At 44.7% G+C, this 24680-nt stretch overlaps 1 protein-coding gene across 1 annotated transcript in view; it reads left to right on the top strand.

Moving 5' to 3' along the window:
* PLCB3 (phospholipase C beta 3) overlaps positions 1-24680 on the top strand; it is a 614713-nt gene that overhangs the window by 270450 nt on the left and 319583 nt on the right. The window contains exon 3 of the mRNA XM_085625816.1: positions 9982-10050. Within this exon, the coding sequence (XP_085481942.1) occupies positions 9982-10050 (69 nt within the window). The remainder of the gene's footprint in view (positions 1-9981; positions 10051-24680) is intronic.

Genomic DNA, 24680 nt, shown 5'->3' with positions numbered 1-24680 from the left:
CCACTGGGACAGGCAGATAAAAGTTGCCAGCATTGAAAGGACAGGATAAACTCAAGACATTATTTTTTATACTTTAATATGGTCGTTCAGTTGTACATAATGCTTTTTTGGTCATATCTAAGGTAACAAAAATGCTTCTGACACTTATTTATTATAACTTTTCAGCATGCTGCAAACTTCTGTACAGCACAGCTTAAAGACATGGGTAAAGTCAATATCTCTGGCTAAACACTTATAAGTTCCCAAAGGCGAGACCTATTGGCTATGCCAATGCTTGTTGTTTGTTACTTTGGAGAGTTTCCTGCTAGCAAGGAACTGTACCAGTCACTTGGTGCTCGGTGTTTGGCTGGTTGCTCCATACTCTTATGTTTCTTCTTTTATCTTTCTCTGCTTCTGTACTGACTGGAAATTGACTCCGAGGAACAATTGGGGAACTTGTGGAGGGATGGTGCGGTTACCACTGGGACATTTACTGAGCTATTGTGTTGCGCTGATCCCCTCGGGCTGGTACATACTTGAAGTGCCCTTTTCGCTTCCCCTTGTCTCTGCCCTAGTTGCAAAAAGTGGTGTCCCTGGAGGGTTTGTGGAGTCCTGTACAAAAGGAAGGGTCAAGACAAAGCCCAGGGTGTGGCCCGCCCAAACAAAAGGAGTACGGGTGCAGTATGCCATGAGGCAATGGACAGGATTGAGTCCCTACTCACTGAGTGCCATGAGTTAGCCGATCTGGGACCATTTCCGCCCCTCTTTTAAACAGCAAATCCCACTAGTCTCAACCCCAATTCCGGAGCCCCGGTGGAACTTTCTCCCCCCCTTGCAAAAAAATCTGCTATACAAATTCATCTGTTTAAAAATCCTCACAAAGGGAAGAGGCTTAGAAGCAGGCCTCTTCGCTTTGTGCCTCAATTAGATCTAACCTCATCTATTAGTGAGCTGCGGGACCACCCCGAGGAGCTGTATGTATCTCAAGTAGAGTGCCACAATAGATTTGAGGTTCTTGCAGAGGGGGCATGTGGAGAAACGGGAGGTGGGGCAGCCGGACATGGTGATGCAAACAAAGCATTTGCTGGCTTATTGTCAGCCCTAAAAACCACTATTGAGTCCCTGAGAGATGAGGTAGCCCTTCTGAGGATGGAAGTGGCAGAGCTATGGGGGAGGGGAAGAGCGACAAGAGCTCTCCTTTAGAGATTGGCCCGGAACTCCCGGCCAGTGCCCCTAAAAGTTTAGCTTCTTCATGCTTGGGGTCACCAGGGGTGGATGAAGGTGGACCAACATACCCCAATTCACAAATGACCAACTGTGCCCCCCCCCCCCCCCCCCCCCCCATCAAGGATCATTCTAAACCCTCCTAACTTCCCGAAAAATCGTCTTGGCAGTAATGCATATATTGACAAGCCAATGGCTTTCCAGGGCATATTACAGGCAAAGGGGGAGGGTAGAGTGACAGAGGTGAAACCACACTAGAAGGGCGTCCTCCCATCTATGGCCTCGGTGGACAAATAGGGAAGGGGGTAGTAATGGATGGTGTTTATTCCAGAACACAGCCCCAAGACAAGAAAGCAGTAATATACCTAACAGAGGTACCCAAACTCCTAAGGGATGGATATGAAGACTGTACCTCACTTAAGAATAAGGTCATCTACTGGTTCAGGGACACCTGGCATTGTTATTCAATTATAAGAGATGGCATTAAATATGCCAAAAGAGTATCGGTCCCAGGGCTACCAAAGGATGTAGTCAAAGTTATCTTCTTTTGTATGGCCCTAGTTGACGGTTTAATGTCAATTGATTCTCGTACCATCCCTATTGCTAATACCTCCATTATTATTAGAAATAGACCGCCGGCAGGGATGGGCAAAGAGTTCAATAAGCCACCTAGGTCCATTATGAGAAGGGGACCTTCAACTTATACAAGTGGCGCAGGCAAACAGGTATGACTACAGATAGGAGGACTGCTGCCCCAAGATGAATATGTAACCTTCCCTGGTCCAAATGTGACAGGTCCCAGGCAAACGTTTCCGCAAGGCTGGGGTCGGCCGTAAGCATTCAGGCTAACTGTGAGCATTGTAATGTGAGCCTAAGGAGGGAGGGGGCTGGTAATCTCTCCAATACCGAGGAAGAGGGAGTAACTATTGAGTGTAGCACAGATCACACCTATACTAAAGTCTGCCCCGATACTTAAGAGTTTTGGTTTGGAACGTGGCAGGGATTACAAAATTGCTACCAGCCCCTGATTGGGGTTCCTTTGTGGACCTATATGATGTGATACTTTTCCAAGAAACGTGGAGTCTGCACACCCCACATAGAAGTGGGTTTACTACCTATGGTTTAAGTGCCACAAGGAAAGAGATAGGGAGACCATCGGGAGGTCTGGCGATTTGGGTCAAAATTGCTCTTGGTTCAAAAGTTAAGTTGGTTCATGTAGATTCCTTTGATATTTTAGCCATAGATTTGGAATTATGTAGTTGTCAGAAAATTAGGATTTTTAATGTTTACAACAGAGTTGCTCAGGGTTCTGATGAAAATAACACAATCAAAATCTTAGATCATGCATAATCTGAATCCACTGATAGTGCCCCTGTTCTTGTAGCTGGGGATTTTAATGGTACCTTTAAACCATTCGCCCTGACTCCCCTAGACTTGACTGAGGAATGGGATAGCACTTGGCACGTCCCATAGTTAGATCTTCTCCAGTTAAATGGACAAAGAGAGGAAGCCAGGTGTTGGCCCTTACACTGCAACATGACCTGAGAGCCACCAACTGGAGAACGAAATCAGATCAAAATGGCGACCTACCTTTCAGTAGACCTGGTTATGCTAGCAGGATTGGTTATTCTTTGGTTGCCCTAAGACTCTGGCCATTGGTTTGACCTGTCAGTGGCCAATCGATCTGATAGCAATCATAACGCCCTGATTCTTTCTCTAATAAACCAGGGTGAAAACAAACCTGATATCTGGGTAGGATGGACCTGGGTGAACTGTCCGTTACTAACAACCTGAGAACGATTAGATGGGACTGGGTGAAGGAACATCCAGGGGTCCTGCAAGGAGTTAAAGGTAAAATACGCTTGGAGGTGGAAGAGATGTCCAAACTTCCCAAAGACAAAGTAGCGGAGAAATTGACTACCCAGCATGAAATCCTTTTTAACAAGATTAGGGATCTGTTGGGTAAACTGAGTAGGGATCAGAAACCTGAGCCAGTAAAGATACAGCTAAAGCAAGAATCTTTGTCAGTTTGGGATAATCGGGACTGTAGGAAAGTAAAGGCCGACCTCGTACTGGCAGTGAAATCTAATGTTCAATCTGATCTGGTGGCATGCAGAAAAAGATATAGGAGAGCAATAGTCAGCCAAGAAGAATTTGGAAAGTTCCCAATGGTCCTCTTTACAAAAGGCATTAACAGTTTAAGGATTCTAAGTCTTTTTGGAAGCAAGTGCCCCGCTGGCTTAATGGTAGAAAGACTAAATTGGAGTTCACAGTCCAGCCAGAAGAGTGGGTGACCTACTTTGGGCGTCTTTATGTGCTAGGTAGTACAGAGGTTGAGGGAAAGTCTCTTGTGGTGCTATGGAAGACTTGGTGCTCTCCCTGGAAGAAACTCGGGTAGCGATTCGCTCCAGTATCCCGGCCAGAACCCCCGGCCCTGACCAAATTCCAAATGACCTGTACAGAGAGGACTCAATTGTCTGGACTCCTTATATCAATATGCTAACCAACGCCATTTTATCAGGCATGAACATTCTTCCCTCGTGGAATATAGCGGAAATAATCCCTATCTATAAGAAGGGTAATTGAGCTAACCTGGCCACTTATAGACCTATAAGTCTAATTGACTCAATGCAGAACATTTTCTGCAAGCAGGTATTGTCCAGGATTCAGGATTGGATCTCAGAGTACCATATCCTGAGTGATTTTCAAGCAGGCTTTCGTGCTAATATCAGAACATTGGACCAGGTTTTGCGCTTTCTGTGCATTTATTGGAGGGAGGTTAGTATTAGAGGGGGTAAGCTATATGTTGCCTTTGTGGACTTACACACTGCGTTTGACCTAGTACCACAAGCTAAGTTATGGAGAGTGGTGGCAGAGATGGGCCTATCTCATAATCTTTTAGAAATGTAAATTCGATTGCAGTCACTAAATACAGCCCAAGTTAGGTGGGGGGAAAACAACCAACTCATTGAGCAGTTTTCTATCCAACGTGGAGTGAGACAGGGATGCATCCTAGCACCCACCCTATTTTCACTCTTTATAAATGGGGTGGTAGGCTACCAAGAAAGGGATGGGTGTGACACCCTAAAAGTAGGTGAAAGAATAGTACCTGCACTACTCTTTGCCAGTGACAGCCTATTAATCTCCAAATCCCCCGAAGGCCTCCAATAACTGTTGAATGATTGTATTAGGTTCTGTAAGGAGCATTGCCTGGTATTAAATGAGGCCAAAACGAAATACATAATCTTTTCGGAAGGGACTACTACATCACCTAAAGGATCTATGCATGCAGGAAGTAGCCCCCTAGAGCAAGTATTTGCCTTTGATAATCTGGGCATACACCTAACCTCTAATCCAAATTGGGCTTCCCATATCGAAAAAGTTCAACTGTTGCTAATCCAGCTGACTGCCCATATAAGTAAAATTCATAAAAACACGGTGTCCAGGAAAGAGGCCCCAGCATTGGAACTCTATAATATTAAAGCCTGGGGGGCTCTTTATGGAGCTGAATTGTGGGGTAGTTCGGAATTCAAATTCTTTCACTGCCATTGAAAACTGCGTTTTAAGATCACTTCTAAATCTTCCCATTAGCACCCCATGGCTCCAATGTTTTGGGATTTCGGCCAAAAACATCTGGCACGTAAATTGAACTACAAGCTGCTAATGTTTTGGCATCGTTTGTGGTCTATCAAAGAGCTTGCCCCCTATTGAGTGGTGACGATTGATCTCCTGAAGCGACCCCAGGTTAATTCCACCCCATGGTTTAGTTCTTTGAGAAACCTACTTAGGAGACTTATGATGGAGGAGTACTGGTTTACTCCGGAAAGACTGTCCCTTATACCAAAGTGCAGGGTTAATGCGATCTACTGTTAAAATATAATGGAGAAGGAGATGGCCAAATCTGTGGGTACACTGACCCAGGATTTTCTGAATTTTAAATTTGTTTCATTTTATGAGGAAACCGTTGATGAAATTGTTCATCCCCCTGGCATGCACATTATTTATACAATTTCGATATAAGATTCTACCGAGCAGACTGTTTTGTAATAAGTGGTGTAGCAAGGTTCCCTCTGATGACCATTGTCTAGCGTGCACTCCTAGTTCTGAATCCATAGTCCATTTGTTATTCTTTTGCCCTCACTATATTAAAAAAACATTTTTGAGTTTTACATAACGCAAACTTGACCCGAAGGTATCCGGTATCAGAGCGCTTTACATGATCACCAGACACATTCATTTTTGTTAGGCACAGGGAGATTAAGTGATTTGCCCACAATCACAGGAAGTTGAACGTCCCTGCCAAGACTCAAACCCGGTTCCCCAGCATCGAGGTCAACCGCTCTAGCCGAAAGGCTACATCCTCTTCCCCATCCTCTATAAGAGTTTAAGGGGCAAGGGGATCATTCTGCTGTGTAATTTAATTGGACCTAGCCATTATCTTGAGGTACTGAGAATTTTAGCCATTGACACCCGCAGGGCGGTAGTCTTTGGTTTGGCCAGATTCTGGCATGCACTGTGGATCACACTTTTAAATGCATCCTATGAATTGTTTTTTTGTACTTTTTAAACTGTATTAATGGAATCCTTGTCCACTTCTGAGTAATGACTTTTATTCTTGTATTGCTTTAACTTGCGCTGTGTTATGCACTTTGAAAAATCATTTTTATTCTTGTATTGTCTTAGCTTGCACTGCGTTACGTACTTTGTAAGATCTCCGTGATCGAAAATAAAGTTATTTGATGATGATGATAAAGTGGCTAACATGCCCTTTAAGGAGCGCGGGTGGGCATTTGCCCTTGGCACTGCAAGGGCACAACTACCCAGGGTGTCAAAAGCTGAGGCTTTTCAGAGAACCTATAAAGTCAAGACAAACTAGCTGCTTTTAAAAGGCATACGTCTCCCTAAGGCTGGGTTCGCTCTGTCCGCACACTGCCTTCATTGTGAACGCTCTCTCTTTCTTCAGGAAACATCAGGCTTGGTTTGTCAATGTTTACTGACATCTGATCAACGCACGCACTTCTGAGCCGGTACAAAAATAAGGAGGGGGACTGGGAACGTTAAAATGGCTGCCCAGGCTGTATCAGGACCTCCCACGTTCCCGAATTCAATCTACCCTGGAGGGAGATTCTGTGCTTTGACACCTTTCCGGCCGCCAGTGGGAGGCTTTCCCTCACCTGCTCCCTGTTTTGGTGTTGGTGAGGCCTGGTCCATCGGCCAAAGCACGTTTGAAAAGCGATGTCAATCTGGCCAAACTTCCGTCTTTTCCTTTGAACACAAAAGGTGACAATAAAAGAGCTTAGGTCCGTCGCAACCTTTCATTCAATGAATGGGTCGATTTGAGAGACATTATTGTGCAGGTGCATTAGAAGGTTTGTGGCTAATATAAGTGGAGGGATTTATGTGGCAGTTGAATGTACCTGTGCCTGGCGGGTCCCTTGCTCGCTGCGCCACTGGGTTCAAGCTAGCCTGGCTTATGAGGGGTGATACACCGAAACCGGTCCTGGGATGCTTGTTTCTGGTCCAGGTAGGACCTGGCCTGGCAGTTCGGGCTGGGCTGTTCCCATGAGGCACAGGGTCAAGGCTGATTTCCATATGGTGCTGATAGCAAAGCTCCCCAGAACTGCAAACGATTTGCCGGCATTGCATGGCAAGATGGTCGAGCCCAAGGCACAGTATATTTCAGTAAAGAGTTGAAGTGTTTTTACAATAGCTCATGCCATTTTTAGGTCTGCCCCAAGAGATGGCTTTAGGTGTCTCCTCAGACTAATATTACCTCCCCCCCAAAATATCCATAATATAAATACACAGAGGGGCTTCATCCTGCTGCCAAACTGTCATTCACATTTTGCATTTGCACACCATACAACATGAGCCAGTGGGTCAACTGACTTCATCCAGTGGCAGCCAGGCAGGAATCCTGTGCACATTGTTCACATTCGCTAAAAAATAGTTCCTTACTGGCACGTGCATCAAGCTAGGATTTTGCAAGTCCATAATTGCGAATATTAAGGATTCAAAATGACGGACTCGCAAAATCCTATGCATGTGGGAATTGCTATAATAATAGCGATTCCTACACATTCCTTATTTGCTACTCGCAAATTGCGAGTCGCATATAAGGAATAGCTTCCCATTTATTCCTACGGGCCTACAGGCCCATAGGAATGAATGGGAAATTGCGCGAGTACCAATAGGTACTCGCAAATTGCGCATGCAATTTCAGGGTGCAAGGGCGTCAAAAGGACACCTTGTTGCACCCCCTGAAATTGACCTGTGCACATACGTTGCGCACACACATGCCCTAAGGGCATGTGTGTGCTCAACATGAAACTTTGAAAAATGCACAAAAGTGCATTTTTCAAAGGTTTAGGAAATTGCCATGAAGTTCAACTTCATGGTAATTTGCGCCCCCTATTAGCGAAATCGCTAATTTTATTACTTTAATGCATTGCATTTAAGGAATCTCAATTTGCGAATCCTTAAATGCAATCGCAATTTAAGTAATCGCAATTTAGAGATTACTTAAATTGAGATTTTTGCATTTGGGATGATGCATCCCGAATGCAAAAATACCGGTCGCAAAGGGGCAGCTTCTGAGAATCTGCCTGTTTGCGAACGGTTTTTCTTTTGATGCATGTGCCTGTTAGTCTTCAGTTGGAAAGCTGTTTCAAAGTTTTCTTTTTTATTTATGTTTATTTTAACTCTAAATATCGGCTTTTTATTTTCTCTGCACTCTTTTTATAACGTGTATGTTATTAAGTGTTTTAGTGACATTTCAATATTGTAGCTGCCTTCGATTTGAGAGCGTAAATGGCGATGTATTCTTGACTCCATAAATAATAGTAATATTTATAAGAAAATGCATTGTGTAACTGGAAGGCTTTTTGTTGAAAATCATCACTAGTAAAACAGCCACGTTGGTGAATGTTTTCTAAGTGTAACATTTTAATTATAAGCATAAGTCGGTCACGTTTAGGCGACAGAATATTTTCTTTTCTCCATGTTATTTTTGTGGCATATGCTTGCAATAAAAAATGAAAACAGAAGAGCAATTTCAGCAGCTCTTCAAGGTCTGGCCCACTGGCTTTGCCCAGGATTGAAATCCTTCCAGTTCTATAAAATGAATATTGTTGAATTCAGTGATAACACTTGTTATTAGCCATAGGCAATTCACTTTAAATTTCTGCCTTCTTGTGTTCGATAAAAATGTCATATATTTTGCCTTCTTTACGCATTTATTTCTAATAATATTACATAGAGCCGGAAGTCCTGCATGAGGTCAAAGTTGAGAAAAGCTGGTTATTGATTGTTTTCATGAGCAACCTACAGGTTCCAGTCCCAATCAGATAACTCGAGATGCTGGGTATTTGGTGCAGTGAAGTAAAAGTAATAGATTCCAATGCAGTGAAATGGATTGATGGGTTTAAGTGCCTGCTGCACAGTATTTTTTCTGTGTTAGGTTAGGTTGCATGGCGTGAGCCAGTGCTTTCAATGGGCTGGAACTGGCTGGTCCTGAGTGTGTGCACTTCTTTAATTCGAAAGGGAGGCTACCTGCACGTCTCAGCATTGCTGCAGTACATTTAATGGGAATGTACCTGCACTTCTCATAAGCAAACAGGTACTCTAAATAGTGAGTACCTGCACTTCTCAGAAGCAAACAGGTACTCTAAATAGTGAGTACCTGCACTTCTCAGAAGCAAACAGGTACTCTAAATAGTGAGTACCTGCACTTCTCAGAAGCAAACAGGTACTCTAAATAGTGGGTACCTGCACTTCTCAAAAGCAAACAGGTACTCTAAATAGTGAGCGTGTGCACTTCTCAGAAGGAAACAAGTACTCTAAATAGTGAGCGCCTGCACTTCTCAGAAGCAAACGGGTACTCTAAATAGTGAGTACCTGCACTTCTATATTTCCATTTAAAGCACTGGTGTGAACATAATTTGAATGAGCAGTAGAGACTTTACTAAGACACTGCATTCTGCGGAAGCATCTCAAATATTGTGGGGTGTGAATTAATTTAGATGATAAAATCCTGAATGTTATGCGGTAGGGGTGAGAACGATGGCAAAGCATAATTACGACAGCACCAGATAAAACATACAACGCTATGAAGTTAGGTGAAGATTACTCTTATTTTACATTACACATATTTGCAATTTGAGGTTCTTGGAAATAAAGCAATTCACTCCTACAGGTCTGGTCCCATGCCAAAGCTGACATTAGAGCCGAGTGTATCTGCAGGTGTGTGTTTCAGAACCTCCAAGTAGCTGAACAAAAAAATGAATTTAAGAACATGTCTCCCACCAAGGTAGAAATGGCAAAATTGGAAATGTTGGTCTGCTATAGCTTGCTAATGAACCACCAGCCAGGTCATAATGAATGTTAATAGCTGTATTTGTTTCCCCTGCTGGTTTGTGTGTAAGTGGAGGTGTGGTTTGTCCACAATACAATTGCAGTTGGGACATGCACCTCTCCAGAGTGCGCTATCGATCCCGAGTGAGACCATCCCGGGAGGCCTGCCATGCTCTCTCGGGAAGAGTGCTGCCCCTACCCCAGACTGGGAATATAGGTCGCTGCCTACTCTATTCATGAGAGGTTCAGGGGTTTCGCCTTCGTCTTGAGATGTGTGGTCTGTCTTGTTGGGATGGAAGTGGTGGGGCTGTGGGACACCATTGTGTGCTTGACCAGGTGGGATAGTTTCTACAGAAGTCTGGCAAAGGCAGGCGAAGCACTGAAACCTGCACTTTACTGAGCCTCCCTTCTTGTTTCTTCATCCAGGAAGTGGACGTGGTGGACATCAGCTCAATACGGGACACAAGAACAGGCCGCTATGCAAGGACTCCCAAGGTAAGAGCCTTTGTGTAACAAGCACAGTCGGTGGACCAAAACACCTTGTGTCAATGATGCCAATATAATGATAATAAATTATCCATATTTGAAAAGCGTGAACATAACACCCCTTAAGGTTTCAAGGCGATGGGGGGCATCCGGGAGATTAAGTGAGCTATTGCCCAGAGTCGCGTGATGCTGAGCTGAGCTGCCGTTGGAGCCAGGAGCCAGCAGCGCTAAACCACCTCCCAGTAGATGCATGGGCAGAAGAACCTTTTGGTTCGGATATTTATTGGGGTAAATGCCAAGCAGCTATTTCTGAGCTGTGGGTGGGGTTGCAACCAAGGTACCCCTGGTGCCCCGAGATTCCACAGAACATCTGGCTCAACGCAGGAGCGAACATTGAAAAAATAAAGCCTGCTATATTACTGACCATGCTCACTTTTAACACCGCTAAGGACGTCATCCGTATAGGCTGTTTGTTTTAATTCAGTTACTTGTGTTACAGTATAGACAATATATTGCTTCTCCGGAAGTAATGTTCCTTCTGCTCAGCCTGCCACTGACTGACCTCAAAGGAGCAACTAAACCATAGCACACCCTCACCAACCGTTCTGCACAGGCACACTAACAATCCAGGCATTGACACTGCACCAACCACGTGCAGGAGGCGGCAGAACAGAGGACACCACACCCCTCTTCTCTCACAGAATGCTACTTTATCCGTGTGTGTGATGCTTTCCGGGAATGCAGGGTTATGCAGTTGTTTTTACTTTGATTTTTCAGTTCTACACTGTTGATTGTTTTACGTACTAGCTAGTAAGGTGCCTTATGCCACCAAACTGTACCCGTAATGATGTATACTATCGTTATCTCTGAGTTCTCACGAGACCGGTGAAATAAAAAAAGTGCCTTTCATTATTTGCTCATTCACATAAGTCCCTTATCAGCCACCTTCACACAGTCGCAAACCTAAAGCAGTTTCATTTTTGTGGCAATTGGTGTTGAGTGCGCATGTGCGTGCCACGGCATGCGTCATCCCTGTTGTCATAAGGCCCCTGTGTGATGTCACTGAGCTCCACTGAGAGCGGGTTCCATCTTTGTCCCTCGGGAGTCCGCCTTCAGTGCAGAGCTGAGCTGATGTGAAGACGCCTGCTCCTGGCGGGGTGCTCGAACTTTACACCTATAGAAGGAGATCTCCTTATTGCTGTGCATCTCGCGAACCTAGAAGCGACAGCACCTCGCCATATTTCTGTAAGCTTTTTTTCTCTCAGAGTCTTGTAGGTAATGTTTTTCATGGAAGTATGTTTATTGAGCAGTTCTGTTTTTCTCAACTGGTTTAACTGATCCTTAAATGTTTTGCATTCGTGATTGAACCATCGATCTTTGGCTGGACATTTGTTGTATTGAGTGCTTTTACACTATTTAGCTTGTCTGTGTAATTATTGTAACATGGATGTGTTACTAGCATGTAAGTGCTGTTCTTGCTGTTTCTGACCGCTTGCATTCTTTTGATTGGGCGCCATGGTGTTCTGTTGCTATAGTGCTGGTTGGGTTCTGTGAGGCGTTCCACATTGGACTGGCTCAATGGATGGCAGCGAGATCTATGGCTCCTGTTTGCTCTTTGTGGGCTGTTAATTCCGTGACTCAAATAAAACCTTGAAGACCGCAGTTTTCTTAGCACGCTCATTACTACTTGGATACTACATTTTATTGGCAACGAGTGGTGGACTGTTTTTTTTTCTTTTTTTTCTTTTCTTCAAGCACCGTTTTCTTCCACTCTTAGCAGCCCACCGAAACATTTTTGGACAAGCCGGGGATGGATATTTGTGTGAAGCATTTTGTTAACAAGTGTAAGGAGTGTTTATAGTCTGATAAGCATTGGAAGCTCAGCAACTCCAAAGCTGGAGTTAGTACAGAAAGAACGGGTTTAACGTATAAAGGAAGAAATGGCGCTCAGCTAGTTAACGTGTATATGTCTCTAGTTCCAACAAGTTGGTATGGTGCTAAACAATTTGCGCAGGGAAACTGTAATATTAAGATAAATAGTCCAGCCTTGGTAGTTTTCATGTAGGTTTATTAGGTATCACGTTGTATAATGGATGAGCCCCACCAGGAGCGGTCTGTATCTGCTCAGCCCATTCAGCAACTGACTAAATCATACCAACATTCTAACCTTCAACATTCTAAAATACACACATCCTGGCTGAGCAGCATACTACAACATCTCCCTTCTTTACAATGCGAAGGGAGAAACTTTAAAAAGGTATAACAAAAGTCACATTAAAAGAATTAAGCAAAAACATGACAAGATGAAATGATTAAAACGGATTGCATGAAAAGATGATAGAAAACGACAATCATGAACTCTTTTATACCTTCAAAACCATTGCCCTACCTAGCATCCCACTTTAATGTACACCTCAAAAAGATATTTACAGCTTTTCGGATGGGGATACATGTCTCAAAAGATTTATTACCATCTTGGAAACCGCCGCATCAGACGAAAGAATGCCGCCTTTGTGGGTACCACACAGAAACCTTGGTTCACCTTTTCTGTATATGCCCGGCCCTGATAAACCAGAGACGACTTTTATTGAAACCTATTTTTAACGTGCTAAACATTCGTTCTTGCAGACAGGCAGTCATATGTTGGCTCAGTGGCTCCTCCATAATCTTAGCTTGTCGTGGAGTCACATTCCTTGAAGAAGCAATAAAACTCCTTTCTTAACTACTGGACAATTTAAGTACATTTTCTGAAAGTAAAGAGTATTTTACTCCCAGTATTAACTCTTTTAAAATGATAAATGTTTTACTTATTGTAATTGTAATTTACCATGCAAATTTTGTAATAGTTTTAATTAATTATGCAAATAAAAGTTAATAATAATATTAATAATAGAAAACGACAAGATAAAGTGGTGAGTGGGAAGGAACGATAAGGAAGACAGGAGACACGAAAGACGACTCCCTACCACATGATAAAGATCAACAAAACCCGTGCACACATACAGTATTACAATAGGCAAAGTAAAAGCGTAAAAACAAATTGAGCAAAATCCAACGGAGATGTCTTAGTCTTCTTTAATAGGTTGTTAACAGAGGAGCTAGCCAAAGCTGGAGTTAACACACTTCCAGAAAAGCCTTAGGATAAGTTAGCAATTGACTTTTCCGGACCATTTCACAGATTACCTGGTGATATGAAATTTCTCGTTGTTATAGATAACTACTCTAAGTAGTTTGGTCTATGATTTTGTTTCAATGCCCACTACTGATGTGGTCACTACATTTTTAGACAAAGTGTTGACTGTGCAGGGAAGTCCGAACGTTTTGGTTTCCGACAATGGCACTCATTTTGTTTAAAAGAAAATGACAGAATTTTTAACTGAAGCATGGTATCAGACATGAAAAAAACTCCTCTTTTTTTCCTGCTGCTAATGGTTTCGTTGTGAGGAGTAACACATTTCTAAACGATGGAATCCAAACTGCTCTTGCTTCCGAATTTGAATGTGCACACATATTTACGTGAAAAGGTGTGGAGTTAATTAAATGCACCTCGTTCAGGTACAGGGTTTTCACCTTTTCTCTTGTTAAAAGGAAGAGAACCTAAAACTTCGCTCACACCTTCTTGGAGTGATCATGTTTCATCTCAAATTAATTTGAGGGACCACCAGAGTCTTGATGAGTGCGTCAGGAAATATTTTGCAGAAAGGCACAAGAGTTGGTAAGCAAATCATTCTTCAACTTGTGAAACTGTTGGTGTTGGGGTTTGGGTGTTAGTGAAAAAACCCAGAAAATTTACTTAGGGTGATTCGACATTCCCTGACCCTGTGCAAATTTTAGGAGTCACTAAATCATCTGTTCTACTCCAGGATCAGGAGAGGTGGAATAAGGGTTCTGTGGTGAGTATTAAGCCTTTCCAAAAAGAAATTATTGAGAAGGGTAGATGTCGTGTTGGTGAGCTGGAAGACAGGTGTGTGGTCTGAGATCTTCGCAATGGGGAAACTGTTGTGGATGCAGATAAACTAAATGTGTCTGGAAATGTTTGAAGATCCTGGGTTGGTGTCCAGCAGTGCAACTGCTCATGACCTTAGTTGTAGTAGAGCAGACTTGCTCTTCCATGTAACTAGTCAAGATGTTTGGGGTTTATTTGTTTTGGTTTGCTGTCTATCCATCTCCAGGAGCATGATTGGTCATTGCCTAAATTACCAATATGGGGTTTGTTAGTTGTTCCATCAGCCCCTCTGGCCGAGTACTGTCGTTGTGTACAGCATGTCTTGGTGCTCATGGATAGAAAAAAAATAAAGATCACCTCTATCCAGCATACTCCTCCAAAGTGTGATGGGTTCTCACCTTCCCAAAAGGAAGTGCATCCTTCAGGTAGCAAGGAACAAAGCTGTCAAGATCAGGGGACACCCAGCTGAAGGTTGGTAGCCAGCCTAACCAAGCAAGAGTTGCCGAAACAGAGCTTAGCTAAGGCAGGGGACCCCCGTCCAAGAGTGGATTCGGTCAATTAATGAAGGTTTGTATAGAGTGACTACTCACCTGTGAGGGTCTCAAGGCGCTGGGATTGTGGTCACTTTCTATCCTAGCATGTTGAATAAATAAGGCCACTTGGTAAGTTTAACTAAAACCAGAGTGATTGTGCCAGATTTGTTGCTCAAAATGATCCACCTCTTGATAGTCCCAAGCCAGAATTGCTGTGCTAGCACAGGTCAGTGGGGTGATCAAGCGAGGGAAGGATAGGAAGAAGGAGACCTGGAATGACACAAGGAATCATAAATACATCTAATCCTGTTATCACAGAATATGGTATTCCACAATACATCAACTAACCATGTGAATCGAACTACACATACCTGTTACGAAAATAAAGATGCAGCCTGAAGTGTTCCACATTATTCTGTGGCTCCTGCGTAGAATCACCTGTCAGTCCATACTTTTGCTGTGATAGAATATAGAAAAGAACGTACATATAATGTCTAGATACGGTATAACTATATTCTCTATTAACTTTTACCCAAAAACCATCATTTAATAAACATACCATTAATAGACTCCACGAGACATCACAGGAGTTGAGCGTAGTCCTATACCGCTTTCGCAATCACCCCTGTTAATAGCACCAAAGAAACAGTATAGTTTGAAATAATCTCCAGGTTATAGTAAATAATACTTTTCAAAATGGGGATATATGTAGCCTATGAGTATTAGCGCACATAACACGTGAATTCCTTTATGTAGCACACTGTCTCATCGTGTATCGCATCACAGCCAATAATACTAGTTTTGCGGAAGGTAATGAAAGTCTTACTACCTTTTTCTAAGGACACTTGGATTGTATTTCCACCGCAAGAGCCACAGGACTGTAGCTCGCCAACGGGGGGGAATCTCAAGTGTGTTTCAGAGCCATACGGTGGGGGCAGAGAGTAACGTCTCTCCTTCTGCATGAGCCGAGAACCCCTCGCCAAGGGAAGAAAGACTGGCTTCCCCGCACCCAACAGAACAAGAGTCTAAGAGTAATAAGGGGTGCAGAGCACCCTTACCAGACCGGGGAACCAACAGCACTCAGCCAGCACAAACTCACAATATCCAGGATTTCCGACGCTACTGCGCGGTCCGTCTTCTGGGTTATGGACGGGTCCGCCCTCACGCTGTGGAATCATGGAAATAGTAGTCCCATTCCGTGCCATGAAGTCTTCCGGTCGGCGTCCTTCACTGCTGCGACATAGCTCGCTTCCCTGAGGTTGAAGGTACGTTCAGATTTACTCAATTTAGCGCGCTCGACATAGTGCGCTCATGACGAGAGGTCAAACCACACTTATTTTTTAAAACAATCTCCCTGGCATTACAAGCATTGGTGACAAAACTAAGATTTCAACATAATCTCTCATTTCATCTGTATTAGACCCTTGAATTGACATATGGGCCTTCTAAGGAGCTCTCCGCTAGATTTGTCAAATGATGCTGAGTTCATTAAAGGTTTCCGAATAGTCACTCACTGATTATCAATGTTACTATTGTCATGATTTATAAGTTTGATCTGAGAGAAAGCGGTTATCAAAATAGGCAACAGCCAAACAGCAGGGCCTGCAGCTCCCGGGAAAAGGGATAGTGCGAGGAGCATAAGAAGTGTGTCCACGCGTCAAGGGAGTATCCTTCAACCATGCATTTATTTCATTTATTTGAGGATTTTATATCGAAGGAACTAGGCCTAGGACCATTGGAGCACATTACATTTAAAAAAGTTTTTTTTTGTTTAATGATTCTTGAGGCTCTCCACAAAGGACCTTCAGTCCTCATCGTATTTAATCAGTGCATCAAGGCGATGTTCATTTGATGCTGACAGTCACCTCTTTAAGAAGTTGCCATCAATTAAAATAATTAATGGTGGAATGCCCTGCTGTGTTCGCTTTGGCTTATAACTGGAAGAGAATCCAAAAGAAAATGGAGGAGTGGGTTGGGGTATACTGATAGGCAAGCTGTCAAAGGGGGAGCTGAATCGCGGCTGAGCCAAGGGGCTACCTTAGAGCTGCGTCATCGAAAGACCAGACATCGAAATCACATAATAGTCACTCAGTGGGTGGCATGTACACACATGGTAAGACTGGGCTTAGAATTTCAAGAAAAGTTCACTTTTTGTTGACCATTGTGTTTGTTAGTTTTTTTTGTAAGACATTGCCCTGCTATGTAATATATTAACAATACTTTTTGACAAGGCCACTTCTTGGCTTTTTGGCCCCATTTTTGAAACTATAAAAACTTGTATAGTGGCGCACAGTTGTTTATTCAAGGAATACTCAGTTTTGACTGGTGTAGGACTAGGATTTCAGGCCAGATTTTCTGATCTCACAGTCTGGAACGAAGCCACTAGCGTTAAGGCCTTGAGCCTCTAGATTTATAGGAAACGACAATGCTTTGTGCACAGCTGTCTTTTAAAAGTGAAATAAGTACACTGCGTTCACTATGTTCATTAAATGTGGCTTACAAAGTATATAAATCACCCAGTAAACCTACCAGGCACTAAATAATACATCTTTGTTGGAAAAAAAATTGGCTGAACTCAGTGTTATTCAGTCATAAGGGATTCTCTTCAAAATAGATGGATGGTACTCTTGCACTCTACTTAGCCTAAAACGATTCTGTTGTTCTACGTAGTGCAAAGAGGAACACTTTTTTTACATGTTAATATCAGTGGCCTTCCCTGACTTGCAACACACAATCATTTGTAAGAAGCTCCAATGTCAATACAGGCAATACAATAGATGAATAAGACTCTGGAGGTTGGTCTCAGGCTACATGCGGGCTGTTTTTAGCACAGTGGACTGACTCCTGCTAGACATATATTCACTCTTGTGCATTTTTTTGAAGTCAAGGTCAGTCATGCGTAAAATGCACTTTTCATATTTCATTTATGGCTATGCTCCATTTTGCAGCATGCCATGGGGGGTTGGGCGAGAGCGCTGCTCTGGCTCATCTTCGGCCAGCAGCGGCTCCACCACAGTGGCGGACGAGCGTTGCTCCACTGGCTCAGAGCCAGCAGCTAAAAAATAAAACCATATCTTACTATAATTTTATTTTTTAGCTGCTGGATCTGAGGCCGTGTGCACAGGGAAGGGCGGGCCGGGGCATGAGATGGGGGAGGAGGAGTGCTATGTACACTTCTTAGTGCGCATGTGTGTTTGACCGGCCGTTTGAGGCCGGCCAAACACACACACTCACTTCCAACACACTCTCCAATCCAGCTGCACTACACAGCCGGGCTGAAGTAACTGCACAGACTCCCTGTCCTGAGTGGAGAGACCTTTAAGGCTGCTCAGGCCAATCCCCATGCTACTCTGACACTTGAGCGCAGTACGGGGATTGGATGGGGGTCGTGGCGCTTTCCCAGGGACTCCTGGGATAGGAACTGCAGCAGAGGAGCACAAGGCGGCTGGCAGCACCAGATTAGTTGTGTGTGTATGTGTATATATATATATATATATATATATATATTTTATTTTTAGCATTAACATCCCCCCCCCGCCATGTGCTCCCCCCCCCCCCACGCACACCCTCCACCCGCCGGCCGGTATTTCTTAGTGTCGGCCGCCATTGTCTTCTGCTTGTCCTTAAATTGGGCCCCAGAGCCAGGCCTATCCCAGAATTTTGTCCAGAGCCAGGCTGGAGCCTAACCTGGCCAGCACACCTGGAGTAGGTGAGAAGGAGCCCCAGAAGCAACATCAGGTCGTTGGTCTCTTTATGGCTTGTGTCTCTAATGCAGATGTGAGAAAGGAAACACCAACAGTCTTCATTGTATGATCACAGCTATCCCTCTGTGCTACCTGGGCCTGACAGTGCCTAGGATCGGAAATCGCATCACCATCAACATCAGAAAGACCCCAAACCTTCTAAAATTCAGTAAGGAGCTGAAGACTTGCCTCTTCCGAAATCACTACATCTCAACACAATAGGATTCGGCCCCCCACGGTCATCTTGCTTCTTGGTGAGCAATCCTGATTCTCAGGGATCCGCCCACGTTCAGTGCTCCTTTTCCTCAATAACTAGGTTAGCACTGCATAGATGCCTCCACATACATAAACACAACATACATAAATACGTTGCCCTCAATTGTGTCTTCATTGCAGATGTTTGCAGATTTTTTTTTTATCTTGAAGCTCAAACTCTTCCTTGAAGACCCCATATGACTTCAGCTCAGTCAGATTTAGACGTTTCCCTATTTCAGTGTCTCAAGTTAGTCCCACCTCTTAAAATCCTCTTGTCGGTTCACTCGTTTTTGCGTTGCTCGTACCCACAGTGGGGTCGGTTTCAGCTGTCAATTTATTTTTTCCATTCTTTGGTTAGTAATGGTGCCTGCTATATACAGTATACCGCACCGACGGTAGGAGCAGACGGACATACCTTTCCGGTGGAGTTATACGCGCGCACAGGGTTGCCGACTTATTATGGTCGCGCCTCGTTTCTTTTGCAACTTACTAAACAATTGTAGCAGATTTTAAGGACAAAGCTTTTGGAGATTCGACAATACATTGCTACTACATTATCCACAGCATATATACAACTTATGGGGCGACACTCCTGCAGTGTGCAGCTGATCTATTGAAACTTTCATTCGTTGACATCATGCACAGCAATGCATGGCGAACATGCTTCCGGACGTGCCTCGTGTACAGACTCTCATTGGAATTTGTTGTTCCTCATGCCCAACATTGCCTTGAAAAAGTCTGAGTACAGACGAAACACGTGTCGGCTGAATCGTGTGCTGGGAACTCTTAAGAATTAATAAAATAATTTTCTACTAATGACGCGTGTGGACCATCTGAATGCTCTTCATATTACTTATCTCATTGTATCATCCTCGTATGTCTAGTACAATTGGGACATAATCTGTAACTAATAATTGTCCAAAACTAATTGGGATTGATTTACATGGTAATGGGTGTGCTGTTACAACCCTCTATTTTCTGTATATACGGTATACAGTTCATATTGAAAACCTTTGGGCATTATGCCATAAAAAACTTAACAAGTCATTTTAACTTAAAAGAAATTCACAATGAGTTTTGCAGACATTGGGCCCAAAACCTATGTTTATGTCTGAAAAAGCAACACTGATGCCTAACATGTACCGCCAAAGAATACCTGTCTGGTGTAAATGGTTTTACTATTCTATAATTGTAGCTCACCGCTGCGTAAAATTGTGCAGTAGCAAATTCCATGCAAGGGAGAGGGAGGCTGAAGGTGTTTGTCCTTAATGTTTTACCCCCACAAACGTGTGAGTTGTTGGCAGGCGCGCAACGCCCATTGCAGTTGTCTTCTTGTTTCTGATCCTTTTCTGGATCTTCTAAATCCACAGCTGTACAGTGTAGACAGTTGTCTTCTTGTTTCTGATCCTTTTCTGGATCTTCTAAATCCACAGCTGTACAGTGTAGACCCCCAAAGTGATCTCTGCTTTGTGTCTAGTTTCCTCCGGGCGGGTGTTTGTTGCGCCTGCCTCCTTCTCTACATCGCCTCCAAGGGCCCTCGGGACCTCTGGTGAAATATGACGTTCAATGGCAGAGTTTGTATAATTCAGGAATTTTGTATTATGCTCGTGCTGAAAATCTCACAACTACACCACTTCTGTAATTTGTGCCATTCAGGATAAAAATGAACCCCGAGCATGCCATTCGTGGCAAACATTCACCACAAACCAGAGAACCAATAGAAATTAGTTGAATTTACTTTGCTGCTTGATTTGTGTATCCCGAATATTAAGGCAATATTTGATTTTGTTGGAATATTGTTTTAATAATTGTATTTTTTTGTACAGATAATGTGCGCATTTATGACTTATGTCCGTGGTATATTTTGGGCATATCTGCTTTTGAGTGTAATATTCTTGAGAAGCCTTGTGCGTCAGCGCTGCAGCATCAAGGGTTCTGAGGCAGCGCACTCCGAGTGCTGACACGAGGGTGTGCACTCTGCACACCATTGGAAAGTAAAGGTACGTGATGCGAAATGGAAATAGGGTGAGGCCCGTGAATTCCAGAAATAGGTCATGCATCAAGGAGACATTGAAGTTCTGCACCTGCCAAGTTGTGCTCACGTTACGTAGAGCCTGAGTTTCTCTTCACTTACCACTATGAACTAGAGTCGCTTAGAAGCAGGTAAAACTGTGCCAGCACGTGACAGACCACTGCATTGGGCTGGTACTATACTAAGGTCATTCTAGCCAGCTGCCTAGGGAGCCTTTTTCAAAGGGTGGCAGATTGTATCTAAAACCATCACATGCACCAGTTTGTTAAAGTATGGGTGTTTGAAATGTCACTTAACCAATGGCGCTAAAATTCCTGCGCCGCTCCACACCTCATTTACTTCTCCTAAGTGCTCTGAGCAGACTTTGACCCAAACAACTTTGCACCTCGCGCCAGCAAGCTGATGTGGGGTGCTGGGGCAGTGAAGCCCCACACTCTCTTCCTAGTGCTTGGACGCCTATCAGATGGGCATTGTGCATCCTGCGTGGACTCAGCATGTCAAGCCAGGGTCCTCCTGGCTGCTTTAGAACACCACTGGAGAGACGTGGCACTGTGGGAGCTCTTTTGTTTTACAGCTGCTGCCCTGGGGCAGTGACACAGATGTCCCTCGGAGACAGAGGCGTGGTTTCATCTTCAGAGCCTGTTTCTCTACTACTCTCTCTCTACTTCTCACTCTCTACTATTTACTCTCTACTACTACTTCTCACTCTACTACTCTCTCTACTACTCACTCTCTACTACTCACTCTCTACTACTATCTACTACTCACTACACTACTCACTCTACTACTCACTCTAACTCTCTACTACTCACTCTCTACTACTATCTACTATTCTCTCTACTACTCACTCTACTACTCTCTACTACTCACTCTACTAACTCTCTACTACTCACTCTCTACTAACTGTCTACTACTACTCTCTACTACTCACTCTACTCACTCTACTACTCACTCTCTACTCTCTACTACTCTCTACTACTCACTCTACTACACACTACTACACACTACTACACACTACTACACACTACTACACACTCTACTACACACTACTACACACTCTACTACACACTCTACTACACACTCTACTACACACTCTACTACACACTCTACTACTCACTCTACCACTCACTCTACCACTCACTCTACCACTCACTCTACCACTCACTCTACCACTCACTCTACCACTCACTCTACTACTCACTCCACTACTCACTCCACTACTCACTCTCTACTACTCACTCTCTACTACTCACTCTCTACTAATCACTCCACTACTCTCTACTACTCACTCTCTACTACTCACTCTCTACTACTCTCTCTACTACTCTCTCTACTACTCTCTCTACTACTCTCTCTACTACTCTCTCCACTACTCTCTCCACTACTCACTCTCTACTACTCACTCTCTACTACTCACTCTCTACTACTCACTCTCTACTATTCACTCTCTACTCTCTCTACTACTCTCTCTACTACTCTCTCTACTACTCACTCCACTACACTCTCTACTACTCACTCTCTACTACTCACTCTCTACTACTCACTGTCTACTACTCTACTCCTCTCTACTCCTCACTCTACTACTCACTCTCTACTACTCTCTCTTTACTACTCTACTACTCACTCTCTACTACTCACTCTCTACTACTCTCTACTAACCCTCTACTACTCACTCTCTACTTCTTTCTACTACTCACTCTCTACCTACTCACTCTACCTACTCACTCTACCTACTCACTCTCTACTACTCACTCTACTACTCATGCTCTACTACTCACACTCTACTACTCTCTACTGCTCACTCTCTACTACTCTCTCTCTACTACTCTCTACTACTCATGCTCTACTACTTACTCTCTACTACTCTTTACTACTGCAATAGGTCTCGCATTACTAAAAGTTTAAGCTATTGGCGTTGCCAATAACAATTCAATGCCAATAGCTCAAGCTTTCAGTAATGGGACACCTATTGCATTGCAAACGAATCACGGCACACACGCTTGAGAAGCAAAGAGCCTTGGGTGAAAGGAGTGACAGAATGACGAAAAGGCAGCCAACGTGTGATGAGCAGTTTGGAGACTGTAAGATGGGGAGAATGAAAACATAAGCTACAAGCATTAAAAATGCAATAGGGCTCACATTTAATTGTTAAAGCCATTTTGCTTTGCTATACAAAACCATCGCAAAGCAAATGGCTTTAACCTAATTAAAGGCGAGACCTATTGCATTTTCAATGCTTGTTTTACCTTTGTTTGCAAAGTTGTGAATCCTGCCATGTTTGTGGCAACACAGTCACGTTTGCTGGTAGCTCTCTGCGTCTTGGCGCGCCACTGGTTCATGCCCAGAGGGAGTCCATGGCAGTCCCGGGCCGTGTCTGCGAGAGTGCCCAGCTGGCAGGAAATGACTTGGTGAGGGGTTAGATCCCCGATGAATGATTTGGCACTGCAGCCCACTCCCCGACACAGGGTGTCACGGCTGCTTCTGAAGTGTGAGGGGGCGCTAAAAAGGATTCTGCCGACACACAGGGCGGTAAACACATTGTGATGGCCCCCTGGCTGTGCCCGAACCCCTGTGTAAGAGGCGGGGTGCAGTCCTCACCAACCAGTGCAGCATGAAGGGCGGCTCCGGCCCCTCCGGCCAAAGAATCTGAGGTGGAGCGCTCATCCGAGGCAGGAATGTGCCAGTTTGCACTGGAACAGGACAAGCTCTCAGCAGCTGGTGTGAGAAGAGAGCTCCGGTCACTTGTGGTCCTGAGGACTAAGTGTGCCGCTGCTGTGTGGCCCTAAGGACTGAGAGCCCCAGTGATGTGTGGTCCCGAAGAACCGAGTGCACCGGTGATGTGTGTCCCTGAGGACTGAGAGCGCCAGTTATGTGTGGTCCCGAAGAACCGAGTGCACCGTTGTTGTGTGGTCCTAAGGACTGAGTGCGCCGGTGCTGTGTGTCCCTGAGGACTGAAAGCGCCAGTGATGTGTGGCCCTAAGGACTGAGAGCCTCAGTGAGGTGTGGTCCCAAAGAACCGAGTGCACCGGTGCTGTGTGTTCCTGAGGACTCAGAGCGCCAGTGATGTGTGGCCCTAAGGAGTGAGTGCACCGGTGCTGTGTGTCCCAAAGGACTGAGAGCGCCAGTGATGTGTGGCCCTAAGGACTGAGTGCGCCGGTGCTGTGTGTCCCAGAGGACTGAGAGCGCCAGTGATGTGTGTTCCTAAAGAACCGAGTGCACCGTTGATGTGTGGTCCTAAGGACTGAGTGCGCCGGTGCTGTGTGTCCCTGAGGACTGAGCGCGCCAGTGATGTGTGGTCCTAAAGAACCGAGTGCACCGTTGATGTGTGGTCCTAAGGACTGAGTGCGCCGGTGCTGTGTGTCCCAGAGGACTGAGAGCGCCAGTGATGTGTGGTCCTAAGGACTGAGTGCACCGGTGCTGTGTGGCCCTAAGGACTGAGAGCCCCAGTGAGGTGTGGTCTCAAAGAACCGAGTGCACCGGTGATGTGTGGTCCTAAGGACTGAATGCGCCCGTGCTGTGTGTCCCTGAGGACTGAGAGCGCCAGTGATGTATGGCCCTAAGGACTGAGAGCCCCAGTGATGTGTGGCCCCAAAGAACCAAGTGCACCGGTGATGTGTGGTCCTAAGGACTGAGTGCACAGGTGCTGTGTGGCCCTAAGGACTGAGAGTCCCAGTGAGGTGTGGTCTCAAAGAACCGAGTGCACCGGTGATGTGTGTCCCTGAGGACTGAGGGCGCCAGTGATGTGTGGTCCCGAAGAACCGAGTGCACCGGTGATGTGTGGTCCTAAGGGCTGAATGCGCCCGTGCTGTGTGTCCCTGAGGACTGAGAGCGCCAGTGATGTATGGCCCTAAGGACTGAGAGCCCCAGTGATGTGTGGCCCCAAAGAACCAAGTGCACCGGTGATGTGTGGTCCTAAGGACTGAGAGTCCCAGTGAGGTGTGGTCTCAAAGAACCGAGTGCACCGTTGATGTGTGGTCCTAAGGACTGAGTGCACCTGTGCTGTGTGGCCCTAAGGACTGAGAGCCCCAGTGAGGTGTGGTCTCAAAGAACCGAGTGCACCGTTGATGTGTGGTCCTAAGGACTGAGTGCGCCGGTGCTGTGTGTCCCAGAGGACTGAGAGCGCCAGTGAT

Source organism: Triturus cristatus, chromosome 9 (assembly GCF_964204655.1).
Source record: "Triturus cristatus chromosome 9, aTriCri1.1, whole genome shotgun sequence".
Taxonomy (NCBI): domain Eukaryota; kingdom Metazoa; phylum Chordata; class Amphibia; order Caudata; family Salamandridae; genus Triturus; species Triturus cristatus.
The sequence above is the reverse complement of the archived record's forward strand: the minus strand, read 5'-3'. Positions and strand labels throughout refer to the sequence as shown.